We start from the raw sequence: 13,384 nt of genomic DNA, 5'->3' as shown, positions 1-13,384 counted from the left end.
ACAAGCATATCTCTTTGTATAGTTTAGAATAATAGTCATGTTTCACCTACATAAAAAACAAATAAATAATTAAAATCAACCAGAATGAGGGAAGATCACCAAATGGAATACAAACAGTAACAAATGAACCCTAACTGTATTACATGAATAACATAATCACACTACAGGGAAACAGGAAGATACTTCAGTTGGAAAACCATGCTGTGACTGTATGCTATAAGGCTAATAACAAAAAGAACTGTACACAAATACTTCCTACATAGGAAGTATTTCATAAGGGGTGTTTCACAGGGGTATGTTAGCAATTCTGAAACTACTTTATGTATATACTAGGTTGAACAAATAAGTAAATATATTGTAGATGCTAAGAACTGGATTTCTCATTGTAGGAGCAAGGAGTCTCAAATGAGCAAAAGGAGAAGGTTAGACCCGAACCTGTGGTGTTGGATTGGAAGTGGAAGTGTTAGTACGAACTTGTGGTTTTTATTATTTGTACAGACTGATATAGAAATACGTACGTGTTTATGCATGATGACTTACATATATTTCTTAGCTCTGTCCCCTAAAAGGTCTAGAAGCAATCACATCCCACAGCATGAATACACCTAGCACCCAGATGTTGGTTTCTAAATACCATTCTCCAATAAAAGGAATCAGGGCTCCTAGGTTAAATGGTTCCTTCGAGACTGGGGTGTGGGAATTTTAAGATGAACATGGGACATCTTGTGGTGCCATAAAGTAAGGAAGTAAACAGAGGGGGCAGGCTCCACCCTGATCAAGACAGCAGAGTGTGAGGCTTCAGGGCTCTGCCCACAACCCCAAGAAGCTTTTAACAACCAATAAGAGCTGGCAGAAATACCTTTCTCAAACCTCAAGAAAACAGTTACAACACTGCAATAACAGGGCAGGAGCTGACTGAAGAAAAAGGCCACTTAAAAGGAGCATCTCGGGTGCCCTGGGTGGCCCCTCCCTCACCCCTCACTGACACTTGTGGAGCTGGCCCACACTCCTAGTGTGCATGGGTGTCTGGCCCAAACTGTCTGGTGGTGGTCTGAGGCATTCATCATCCCAGACTTGCCTTGTGTGTAGACGGTAGCTGTTCTGCTTTGCTAGAGCTGCTGTTACACAAAATACCAGAAATGGCTTGGCTTTTATAAAGGGGATTTATTAGGTTATAAATTTACAGTTCTAAAATAAGTGTCCATAATAAGGCATTAACAAGAGGATGCCTTCAATGAAGAACGGCCGATGGTGTCTAGAACACCTCTGTCAGCTGGGAAGGCACAGAGCTGGTGTCTGCTGTCCTCTGCTCCCAGGTTGTGTTTCAAAATGGCTTTCTCCAAGATGTCTCTGGACTCCTATCTTCATTGCCCTCTTTCAGCTCCTCTGCATCCTTGCTTCTTTTTTCCCAGGGTGTTTCTCTCTAAGCACCTGGGGATCCTCTCTTAGCTTCTCTGGGGCAAACTCTGGGCTTCATCTCTTAGCTTAGCATCTCCAAATGTCCTTCTGTCTGCATCTCCAAGTGTCTCCAAGTGTCAGCAAGTGTCTGTGTCAGCTCTTAGCTTCTCTCTTAAGTATTCTAGTGAATTAATCAAGACCCACACTGAATGGGCAGGGTGCACACCTCCATGGAAATGATCTAATAAAAGGTATCACGCACAGTTGGGTGGGTCACATCTCTATGGAAACACTCAATCAAAAGGTTCCACTCAACAAGATTGGATTAAAAGATCATGGGTCTTCTGGAGTCCATAACAATTTCAAACCGGCATAGTCGCACAGTCAAGTGGCTGCCTGTGGCAGAGGATTGCTGGCTGTACGACATACAGCACAACATCTAGGACTATGAGGAAACTGTTTCCTAGGAAAGAGGGGACATTCTGAACTATGTAAATGGGGGAAATCCCAGGGCCACACACATGGCCCTAGACAAGATGCATGTGCAGAGAGGACCAGGGAGGCCCCTAGGGTTTGGCCTGGGGCTATTCACTCAACTCACTGTATGGATAAGCCCTGAAGGACAGCACTCCTACACATCAATGTGCTAAGATTGAGAAAGAAAGGTGTTTTCTTTTTTCTTTTTTCTTTTTTTTTTGTTGGTTCCTGGCATTCAAGGAATGCTCTATAATAACAATAGCTGGATATTAGCTTAAGGAATAGAAGCCCCAGAGTCTAAATTCAAGTGATAACATATTCAAGTATCACAGTGTCCAAGTTTCAACAAAAGGTTACAAATCATACAAAGGAACAGGAAGTGATGGCCCAGGAAAAGCAGAAGATTAAAGCATTAAAATTCATCAATGAAGAAGATCAGACCTGGGACATACCAGACAAAGACTCTTTTGAAAATGGTCCAAAATATGCTCAAAGATGACATGGACAAAGAACTAAAGGAAAACAGGAAAATGAAAGAATATTAGTACAGAGATGGAAGTTGGTTTAAAAAGGAACCAAACAGAGGTGAAGACCACAGTAAAAATTCCCTAAAGGGGTTCAACAGCAGATTGGAGCTGGCAGAAGAAAGATTCAGAGAATTTGAAAGTAAAACAACTAAGATCATCCATTCTGAGGAGCAAAACAAAGAAGGAAAAAAAGTGAACAGAACCTGAGGAAACCATGGGATACCATCAAATGTACCAATATATTCATTGTGGGAATCCCAGGAGAAGAGAAAAAGGGGCAGAGAGAATATTCAAAGAAATAACAGCTGAAAATTTCTCAACTTTAACAAAAGACATAAACAGATCCATCCAAGACACTCAATGAATAGACCCATACAGCAGCATATTATAATCAAACTGTTGACTGTCAAAGATAAAGAGAGGATTCTGAAAGCCACAAGAGAAAAGCAATGTGTCACACAAGGGAGCTTCAATAAAATTAAGTTCCAATTTCTCATGAGAAACCATGGAGGCAAGAAGGCAGTAGGATGACATATTAAAGGTGCTGAAAACAAAAAAACTGCCAACCAAGAATTCCTGGCAAAACTGTCTTTAAAAAATAAGGGAGAAGAACAACAACCATTGCATTCACCTACCCCATAATGTCGATACCCCTTCTCAACATGAAGACGTTAGAATGGTCATTGCCCAAATATCTCCGAAGACTGAGAAAATGATCAAATGAGACTGAGGAGTTGTAACAGAAATTAGGATTTAACAAATGATTATGACTACTGAATCACTATATAGATACTTCTTTTTAGTTTCTAGTGTATCAGAATAGCCAGAAGGAAATACCTGAAATTGTGGAATTCTAACTCATACTGTACTTTTGAAATTTGCTCTATAGCTACCTGTTAAACTGTGTTTTGAAATTTGTCACTTTTCTATATAATATGTTATATTTCACAATAAAGAATGCTTAAACAAACAAACAAACAAAAAAACCTGTGGGAGAGATCAAGACATTCCCAGCTAAACAAAAGCTGAGAGAGTTCATCACCAGTAGACCCGTCCTACCAAGAGATGCTAAAGAGAGTTCTGGAAAAGTTGAAAGGAAAGAACAATAGAAAATAAATGAAAGCCACATGGAGAAATAAAGATCTCTGGTAAGAGAAATGTCAGGGGTCAATAAAAATGTGAAAAAATGTTAAAACCCATGGATCTGGGTATCTGAGGGGATGCGGGTATGTTGGAGTTCTCTGTAGAGTGTCTACACTATTTTTGTAGCTGTCTTGTAAGTTTGAATGTATTTCAAAATAAAAGATTTTTAAAACACACACAAAAAACAATGGGGGCATGTTGCAAGGACATAAGAGCCAGTCTGTTCCCATAGCCAGGTCTGGGACAATTTGAGCAGCAAAGTAACTAAGAACAATAATGAATAATAACTTACAGAATAAAAAATACCCATGGATCTTTACTGAAAACTAAATAACTGAATAAATAAATGGAGAATGAACAGCTCTCCCTTACAGAATTCCAATTAATAAATGTTTAAGGAACAATGGAAATAGATAAATTATCATTTAGGCAAATACCACAGCAATTACAATTATGCACAAAAATCATTAATGGATGGAAATATGTGTTATGCACTGTAAGTGGTGATGGAAACATAAAGATAAGACAAGTTTCTGAGCACTCATTCTATACTGGGGTAAATGCATGCATGTTGACTGAAATATAAAGTGACCAGGAGTATACACTCCCAAGCACTCTGGGAGGAAGAATAACTAGTCCCCCTAGTTCTCAGAGGTGTCGTTACTCCCACCTAGCAAATGAAGAAATGGAATAGGTTTAGGTTACTCAGTAAACAGAAAGCAAGATTTGAATGCAGGCATCCCTCCTGATACAGAATAGAATGAATACTATCTAATTTTGATTTTATTCAAATGACAAACTGAGTAAATCCTTTTTTTGATGACAGCCAGTGAAGTTTGAGAGTCCTGGAGGGGATTATAATCTATTGCTCTCCTTAGTAACTCTGTAATCTAGGGCAAGTTATATAACTTCCCTGAAGTTCATTTTTCTCACCTAGGGATAATAAATCTTACTTCATGAGGTTTTTATGAAAAATGCATGCATATATATATATAAGGTAACTATTACAGTTGTTGGCACACCCTGGGAGTCTGAGAATTCCTTCAGGGAATGGATCTCTTTGATTCATTTTTAAGTGAGAACTTGGTACAGCGCCTGGCACATACATGCTGAATTAATATTTACCAAATGAAATGACTCATTAAATAAATACTGAATCTAAAACTTATTCTTGAAATATACTCAGCGTTTATATCAATAAAAAGAATTTTTTAAAAATCTCTATTTCATCTACATGTAATTTATAAGGACTAGTTCCTTCTCATAGCAACACCTACTTTCTACTGTTGCTCCTTCATTTGGATTTGAGTATCCTTCTCCCTTCCGTTTGATTCTCCGGATAATGCCTCCATCTTCAAATAAATCCTCTCCTTTGAAATCAAGGAGTTCAATCTAGAAAGGAAAAAGTGATTTGGCTGAGAGAAGACCAAACAAAGAGACCTAATATGGATTAAGGCAAGGGCAATTCAATTCTCCTTTCATGTTACAAATAAAAAGACTTCATTTTTTTTTAAATTATCTATCAATCTTAGTTATTGGAAAAGTAGGGGAAAAAAGAGCACTGCATTTTTCAGTACCTGAAAAGAACCTTAAAGTAGTAATAAATGTCTAGGACTAAATCCTGCAGGGCTGCAGTGCAAAGACAAGCAGGAAATACTGGGGAACTATTTTGAAGGCAAAAGGCAAGAGCTACAAGGTGCTGACACAGAACTTTTTTGTCTGAACCTGAGGCCATTACACTTCTACTCCAGATTCATGCAGTACCCTTCTTGAAATGTAAGAATGAATCCTATGAGTCAGACCTATAATCAGCTAAAGGTGTATTTTGCCTTAGGTTGGTCCAGACATTTTCCCCCTTAATTTTTAAATCAGGTTTTGCCAAATGTGTATAATTCAACACAGGATGAATAATATATCATTACCATCTACCACTTCAAATGAAGACGTGAGTTGTGTGACAGTTATAAACTTTGGTATGGGCACATTTCAGTATCATCTCCAACATTTCCATCTTGTCTTCTGGTCAGTTTTGCATATGGCATACTCACACCACTGGCAAGGACCTTTATTTCTAAGTCTTGTATCTTTTGTTTATTTGACTATGACCTTTTTGTGCCAGAGACATGTTTCTAAGAAAGCACTGGCACATACCCCTTTGGTTTGTGGGAAACAATTCAAGAACTCAGGATCCAAAATAAATAAGTTGGATCTGATTCTCAATAGCAAACTTAGCTCCTGTTTCACTGCTTGTTTCTTCAAAGCCAGCAATGTAGTAGGGCAGATGCTGACAAGGGAACATCACAGCACACACTTGCCTCAAAAAACAGCGTTGCATTTGAGGGAATTTTGGGAACACTGCCAGCCGAGCCATATGCATATTCTGGTTTACAAAGTAAGTGGCAGATCTCTCCTTTCTGCATGGTAGCCACTCCAATGTCCCATGCCTTGATAACCTGACCTAAAAGAAAGGAAAAGGTAGTTGAAAGTTATAGGCCATACTTAAAAAGATTCAACTTTTCATAAAACAGAAGTTCAAACAAATTTCCAGTTCCTCACACTATATACTCAACTAGTAACTATGGGCTACAAAATGACAGAACTCAGCAAAAGCTACACACAAAAAAACATTGTGGTGGTTTGAAGGTGTATGTACCCCCAGAAAAACATGCTCTTAAATTTAATCCATCCCTGTGGGAGTGAACCCATTGCAATAGGACCTTTTGATGAGGTTATGTAGGTTAAGGTGCGGCCCAACTCAATCAGGATGGGTTTTAATCTTATTACTATAGTCCTTTAGAAGTAGAATGAAACTCAGACAGAAAGAAAGCCAGAGGGAACAGCCAGAAGCTGAATATCAAGAGAACCCAGAAGAGAAGGGAGAGGCCAGGAGAGGCTGCCATGTGCATTGCCATGTGACAGAGAAACCGAGGACCAAGAACACCAGAAGCCAACACCAGAATGCCTCAGTCTTTGCGGAGAAAGTATCACCTTGGTGATGCCTTTACTTGGGACTTTTTCCCAGCCTTGAATTGTGAGCAAATAAATTCCCATTGTTTAACCTGACCCATTTCATGATATGAGCAGCCTAGGAAACTAAAACAAATATATTATGATTCTTTTGAGGGGTATCAGAGAAGATTTTCTGCTAAGGAGGATGAAAGTAGTATCACTTCCTACAGCTTCTCAAGATTAACAGTTTGAAAAGTAGCAGTAACATAATCCACGAAATGTGGCTGGCTTGCAGTTGTTGCTTAATTCATAATTTCAATCATAATAAGTACAGAGACAGAACAAAAACAATAAAGAAAATGGAATTTGTCCTAAGGAAGCCTACAGTTTAGCTGGGCAGGCAAAACCAAAAAACAAGAAATGACAGGAAAATATATACATTGCATAAATGGGGTCATAAAACAAATTGTTCTCAAAATTTAGTATCAGGAAAAAAATTTTTTTTAAGAAAACAGGTCTTTTTTTGTCTAATCACAAAACTGCAGAACTCAAAAGTGTTTTAGGTTTTGTCCTACTTCCCGGAAGCTAAAATTAAATTTACTATATTTGCAGAACTACATTTGCCCACATGGTATAATAGTAATTTTTACAGTTCCTATTATGTGTATCATATGTAAGCAGTCTCAAATCCTTCAGGAAACAATAGAAAATGTGCAATTTAAAGGGATGTATTACAAACTTGAGGTGCTATGCCAGTGAAAAGCTGAAGTATTTAAAGTGGGATCAAGTAAGCAAAATTGAATTTTGAAGACAGATGTTGTTTAGATTGGGAGAGAGCTGTTGAGAGAACACAGTCATAAAGAAACCCCCAGCAAAGCCATGTAAATAGGGATAGATAAGCATTTGAAGGTGATGACTTCAGCTCAGTCTTCATAAAAAATTACTATTTTTCAAAATATCAACTATACTTATTTTACTTAAAAGTTTAAATAAGTAATGCATGCATACTATTTAAAACACAAACTAGGAGGTGGGGCAAGACAGCAGAGTGGTGAAGTGCAGGTTTTAGTTACTCCTCTAGGGCAGCAGGTAGAAAGCCAGGAACCGTGTGGACTGGACACCGCAGAGCATTTTGACTTTGGGCATACTTCATACTACACTCACGAACACGTGGAACAGCTGACATCAGCAAAATCTGTAAGTTCTCACGGCCAGGGGACCTGTGCCCCTCCCTGCTAGGCATAGTCCTGTGGGAAGAGGGGACATCGGTGCTGGGAACCAGGAGGCAGAACTATAGTTGCAGCTCTGACTGAAAACTCAGACTGCGGATCAAAAATTCCAAACATAGATAGACTGAGACCAGATACCTGAGAATCTGGGAGCAGTCAGCCTGGCAGAGAGGAGATAGGAATGGCAAAAACAGCAAAAACAAAACAAAACAAAAAAAAACACATACACAAAAAAACCCAAAAATAAAAACAGAGACTTTTTGGAGTTCCCGTGAACATAAAATGGATAAGGGCAGGGGTCAAACAGAATCAGGCACATATGCAAATCCAGAGGGCAAGGACCCTTATCTAAAGAGCCAGCCAGTTTTTCTGCTTTCTTGATTGTTCCTTAATGGCCCTAATCTCCTTGTCTCTTAGCATTTCAATAGCCTATTACATCTGCAAGGAGGGCCCTTCTTTCCCTTTACTTTTTTTTTTTTTTTAATCTTTTTCTCTTTTTCTCAAACAATTACTCTAAGAAGCCCATTACATAAAGCGTCAAAGACTTGCAATTTGGGCCCAGGCAAGAGCAGAGCTAAGATAGCTCTGAGAGACAAAGCAGTAAGTCTAGTGGCTGAGAAAACTCACTAAATACCATAACTTCCCAAGAAAAGGGGGGCATCCCCTTACACCCATCTTCCCGGTGGGCTGGGAATGCTCCTGTCTGGCGCCTGTGGCACAGCCCAGAGCTGCCCCAAACAACCCAGTGTGATAGGAAATATTTCCAGCAACATGCACACACACCACAATATCTGGCGTGGACGACAGACTTTCGCATACCCGCAGCTAATTGTCCCAGAGCTGGGAAGGTGGAGTTGTGTGAAAAGGAGGAAATTAACATGTCCCATTCAGCCATCCTTTCAGTAGTCTGGGAATGTCCATACATGGCCCTGCGGCCCAGAACTTCCTTTGAGGGATGGAACTCACCTGTGACATAGCACAGTCTTCCCTCAGCAGAGGCCCTGGGAGGGCACAGCTTGGAAGAGGGACCCACTCGCAGGTAGCAGGGACCATATGCCAACACCAAGGACTTGTGGGTCAGTGGAAGAGATAAACTGTGGCTAGACCGAACTGAAGGATTAGACTCTTGCAACAGCTTTAAATCTCCAGGAACACCTGGGAGATTTCATTATTAAAGCCGCCCTCCCTCCCTAACCACTCAGACACACGCCCAACATTCAGGGCAGGCAGCATCAACTATACACACAAACTTGGTGCACCAACTGGACCCCACAATACTCAGACTCCCACTCACCACAAAGACAAAGTTGGGGAGAACTGGCTTGAGGGGAATAGGTGACTCATGGACGCCATCTGCTGGTTAGAGAAGTGTACTCTACCAAGCTGTAGATCTGATAAATTAGAGATAAGTGTTTGAATCAGTCTACATATCCTAAAAGAACCCTATCCAGTTAAGCAAATGCCAAGAGGCCAAAGACAATAGAAAATTTTTAAGCATATGAAAAAACCAGACAATATGGATAACCCAAACCGAAACACCCAAATCAAAAGATCAGAGGAGACACAGTACTTGGAGCAATTAATCAAAGAACTAAAGATAAACTTACGAGAGCATGGCACAGGATATAAAGGACATCAAGAAGACCCTAGAAGAGCATAAAGAAGAAATTGCAAGAGTAACTACAAAAACAGACGAACTTATGGAAATAAAAGAAACTGTCAACCAAAGTAAAAAGATTCTGGATACTCATAGTACAAGACTAGAGGAAGCTGAACAGAAAATCAGTGACCTCGAGGACGACAGAACAGAAAATGAAATAACAAAAGAAAGAATGGGGAAAAAAATTGAAAAAATCTAAATGGACCTCAGGGATATGACAGATAAAATAAAACATCCAAATTTAAGAGTCATTGGTGTTCCAGAAGGGGAAGAGAAGGGTAAAGGACTAGGAAGAGTATTCAAAGAAACTGTTGAGGAAAACTTCCCAAACCTTCTAAACAACATAAATACCCAAATCATAAATGCCCAGTGAACTCCAAATAGAATAAATCCAAATAAACTCACTCAGAGACATATTCTGATCAGACTCTCAAATACTGAAGACAAGGAGCAAGTTCTGAAAGCAGCAAGAGAAAAGCAATTCACCACTTACAAAGGAAACAGCATAAGACTAAGTAGTGACTACTCAGCAGCCACCATGGAGGTGAGAAGGCAGTGGCATGACATATTTAAAATTCTGAGAGAGAAAAGTTGCCAACCAAGAATTTTTATCCAGCAAAGCTCTCCTTCAAATTTGAGGGAGAACTTAAATTTTTCACAGACAAACAAATGCTGAGAGAATTTGCTAGGAAGAGATCTGCCCTACTTGAGATACTAAAGGAGCCCTACTGACAGAGAAACAAAGAAAGGAGAGAGAGATATGGAGAAAAGTTCAGTGCTAAAGAGTTTCAATATGGGTATGTTAAAGGGCATTAAGAGAGAGAGGGAAAAAATATATCTGACAAACATAAACCAAAGGATAGGATGCCTGATTCAACAAATGCCTACACAGTAATAACGTTAAATGTAAATGGATTAAACTCCCCAATTAAAAGATATAGATTGGGAGAATGGATCAAAATATATGAACCATCAATAATATTCCATACAAGAGACCCATCTTGGACACAGGAACACAAAGAAATTGAAAGTGAAAGGATGGGAAAAAATATTTCATGCAAGCTACAGCCAAAAGCAGGAGTAGCAATATTGATCTCAGATAAAACAGACTTTAAATGCAAGGATGTTATGAGAGACAAAGAAGGCCACTACATACTAATAAAACGGGCAGTTCAACAAGAAGAAATAACAATCATAAATGTTTATGCACCTGTTCTAGTTTGCTAATGCTGCCGGAATGCAAAACACCAGAAATGGATTGGCTTTTATAAAGGGGGTTTATTTGGTTACAAAGTTACAGTCTTAAGGCCATAAAGTGTCCAAGGTAACACATCAACAATCGGGTACCTTCACTGAAGGATGGCCAATGATGTCTGGAAAACCTCTGTTAGCTGGGATGGCACGCGGCTGGCGTCTGCTCCAAAGTTCTGGGTTTCAAAATGGCTTTCTCCCAGGATGTTCCTCTCTAGGCTGCAGTTCCTCAAAAATGTCACTCTTAGTTGCACCTGGGGTATTTGTCCTCTCTTCGCTTCTCCAGAGAGTCTGCTTTCAACGGGCATCTTCAAACTGTCTCTCATCTGCAGCTCCTGTGCTTTCTTCAAAGTGTCCCTCTTGGCTGTAGATCCTCTTCAAAATGTCCCTCACAGCTGCACTGAGTTCCTTCTGCCCATCAGCTCATTTATATGGCTCCATTGATCAAGGCCCACCCTGAATGGGTGGGGCCACACCTCCTTGGAAATATCTCAGAGTTATCACCTACAGTTGGGTGGGGCACATTTCCATGCAAATCTAATCGGCACCAAAACGTCTGCCCCACAAGACTGCATCAAAGAATATGGCTTTTTCTGAGGGACATACTACATTCAAACCAGCACAGCACCCAATCAAGGTGCCACAAAATACCTGAGACAAACACTGGCAAAACTAAAGGAAGCAACTGATGTTTCCGTAATAATTGTGGGAGATTTCAACACATCACTCTCTCCTATAGATAGATCAACCAGACAGAAGACCAGTAAGGAAACTGAAAACCTAACAATCTGATAAATGAATTGGATTTAACAGACATATATAGAACATTACATCCCAAAACACCAGGATATACACTCTTCTCTAGTGCTTATGGAACTTTCTCCAGAATAGATCATATGCTGGGGCATAAAACAAGCCTCAATAAATTTTTAAAAAATTGAAATTATTAAAAGCACATTCTCTGACCACAATGGAATACAATTAGAAGTCAATAACCATCAGACTTAGAAAATTCACAAATACCTAGAGGTTAAACAACAAGCTCCTAAAAAACCAGTGGGTTAAAGAAGAAATAGCAAGAGAAATTGCTAAATATATAGAGAAATGAAAATGAGAACACAATATATCAAAATCTATGGGATGTAGCAAAAGGGTACTGACGGGGAAATTTATAGCACTAAACACATACATCAAAAAGGAAGAAAGAGCTAAAATCAAAGAACTAATGGATCAACTGAAGAAGCTAGAAAATTAACAACAAACCAATCCTACACCAAGTAGAAGAAAAGAAATAACAAGGAATAAAGCAGAAATAAATGACATAGAGAACAAAAAAAAAAAAAAAATAGAATAAATAACACCAAAAGTTGGTTCTTTGAGAAGATCAACAAGACTGACAAGCCCCTAGCTAGACTAACAAAATAAAAGACAGAAGACCCATATAAACAAAATAATGAATGAGAAAGGTGACATTACTGCAGATCCTGAAGAAATTAAAAAAATTATAAGAGGATACTATGAACAACTGTATGCCAACAAACTGGATAATGTAGAGGAAATGGACAATTTCCTGGAAACATATGAACAACCTAGACTGATCAGAGAAGGAAGAGAAGACCTCAACCAACCAATCACAAGCAAAGAGATCCAATCAGTAATCAAAAAACTTCCCACAAATAAATGCCCAGGGCCAGATGGCTTCAAAGGGTAATTCTACCAAACTTTCCAAAAGGAACTGACATCAATCTTACTCAAACTCTTTCAAAACATCGAAGAAAATGGAATACCACCTAACACATTTTATGAAGCTAACATCAATCTAATACAAAAACCATGCAAAGATGCTACAAAAAAGGAAAACTACAGGCCAATCACCCTAATGAATATAGATGCAAAAATTCTCACAAAATACTTGCAAATCGAATCCAAAGACACATTAAAAAAATCATACACCGTGACCAAGTGGGGTTCATTCCAGGCATGCAAGGGTGGCTCAACGTAAGAAAATCAATGTATTACAACACATTAACAATCAAAAGAGAAAAATCAAATGATCATCTCAATAGATGCTGAAAAAGCATTCGACAAAAATCCAATGTCCCTTTTTGATAAAAACACTTCAAAAGATAGGAATTGAAGGAAACTTCCTTAATGTGATAAAGAGCATATAGGAAAAACCCACAGCCAGCATAGCACTCAATGGTGAGAGACTGAAAGCCTTCCAAGATCAGGAACAAGACAAGGATGCCCGCTGTCACCACTGTTATTCGACATTGTGCTAGAAGTGCTCGCCAGGGCAATCCAGCAAGACAAAGATATAAAAGGCATCCAAATTGGAAAGGAAGAAGTAAAACTGTCATTTGCAGATGATATGATCTTTTACCTGGAAAACCCTGAGAAATCGACAACACAGCTACTAGAGCTAATAAACAAATTTAGCAAAGTTGCAGGATACAAGATTAATGCATGTCAGTAATGTTTCTATACGCTAGAAATGAAAAAGTGAAGAGACACTCAAGAAAAAGAAACCATTTTCAATAGCAACTAAAAACATCAAGTACCTAGGAATAAACTTAACCAAAGATGTAAAAGACCTATACAAAGAAAACTACATAACTCTACCAAAAGAAATAGAAAGGGACCTTAAAAGATGGAAAAATATTCTATGTTCATGGATAGGAAGGCTAAATGTCATTAAGATATCAATTCTTCCCAAACTCATCTACAGATTCAATGCAATCCCAATCAAA

At 38.9% G+C, this 13,384-nt stretch overlaps 1 protein-coding gene across 3 annotated transcripts in view; it reads right to left on the bottom strand.

Moving 5' to 3' along the window:
- Positions 1-13,384, bottom strand: part of FKBP5 (FKBP prolyl isomerase 5) — a 129,099-nt gene that overhangs the window by 45,584 nt on the left and 70,131 nt on the right. For all 3 annotated transcript variants that reach the window (XM_037842905.1, XM_037842903.1, XM_037842904.1), the window contains 2 exons: positions 5,861-6,003; positions 4,823-4,937 (listed from right to left, as the gene is read on the bottom strand). In XM_037842905.1, the coding sequence (XP_037698833.1) occupies positions 4,823-4,937; positions 5,861-6,003 (258 nt within the window). The remainder of the gene's footprint in view (positions 1-4,822; positions 4,938-5,860; positions 6,004-13,384) is intronic.

This window comes from Choloepus didactylus, chromosome 7 (genome assembly GCF_015220235.1).
Source record: "Choloepus didactylus isolate mChoDid1 chromosome 7, mChoDid1.pri, whole genome shotgun sequence".
Taxonomy (NCBI): Eukaryota; Metazoa; Chordata; class Mammalia; order Pilosa; family Megalonychidae; genus Choloepus; species Choloepus didactylus.
The sequence above is the reverse complement of the archived record's forward strand: the minus strand, read 5'-3'. Positions and strand labels throughout refer to the sequence as shown.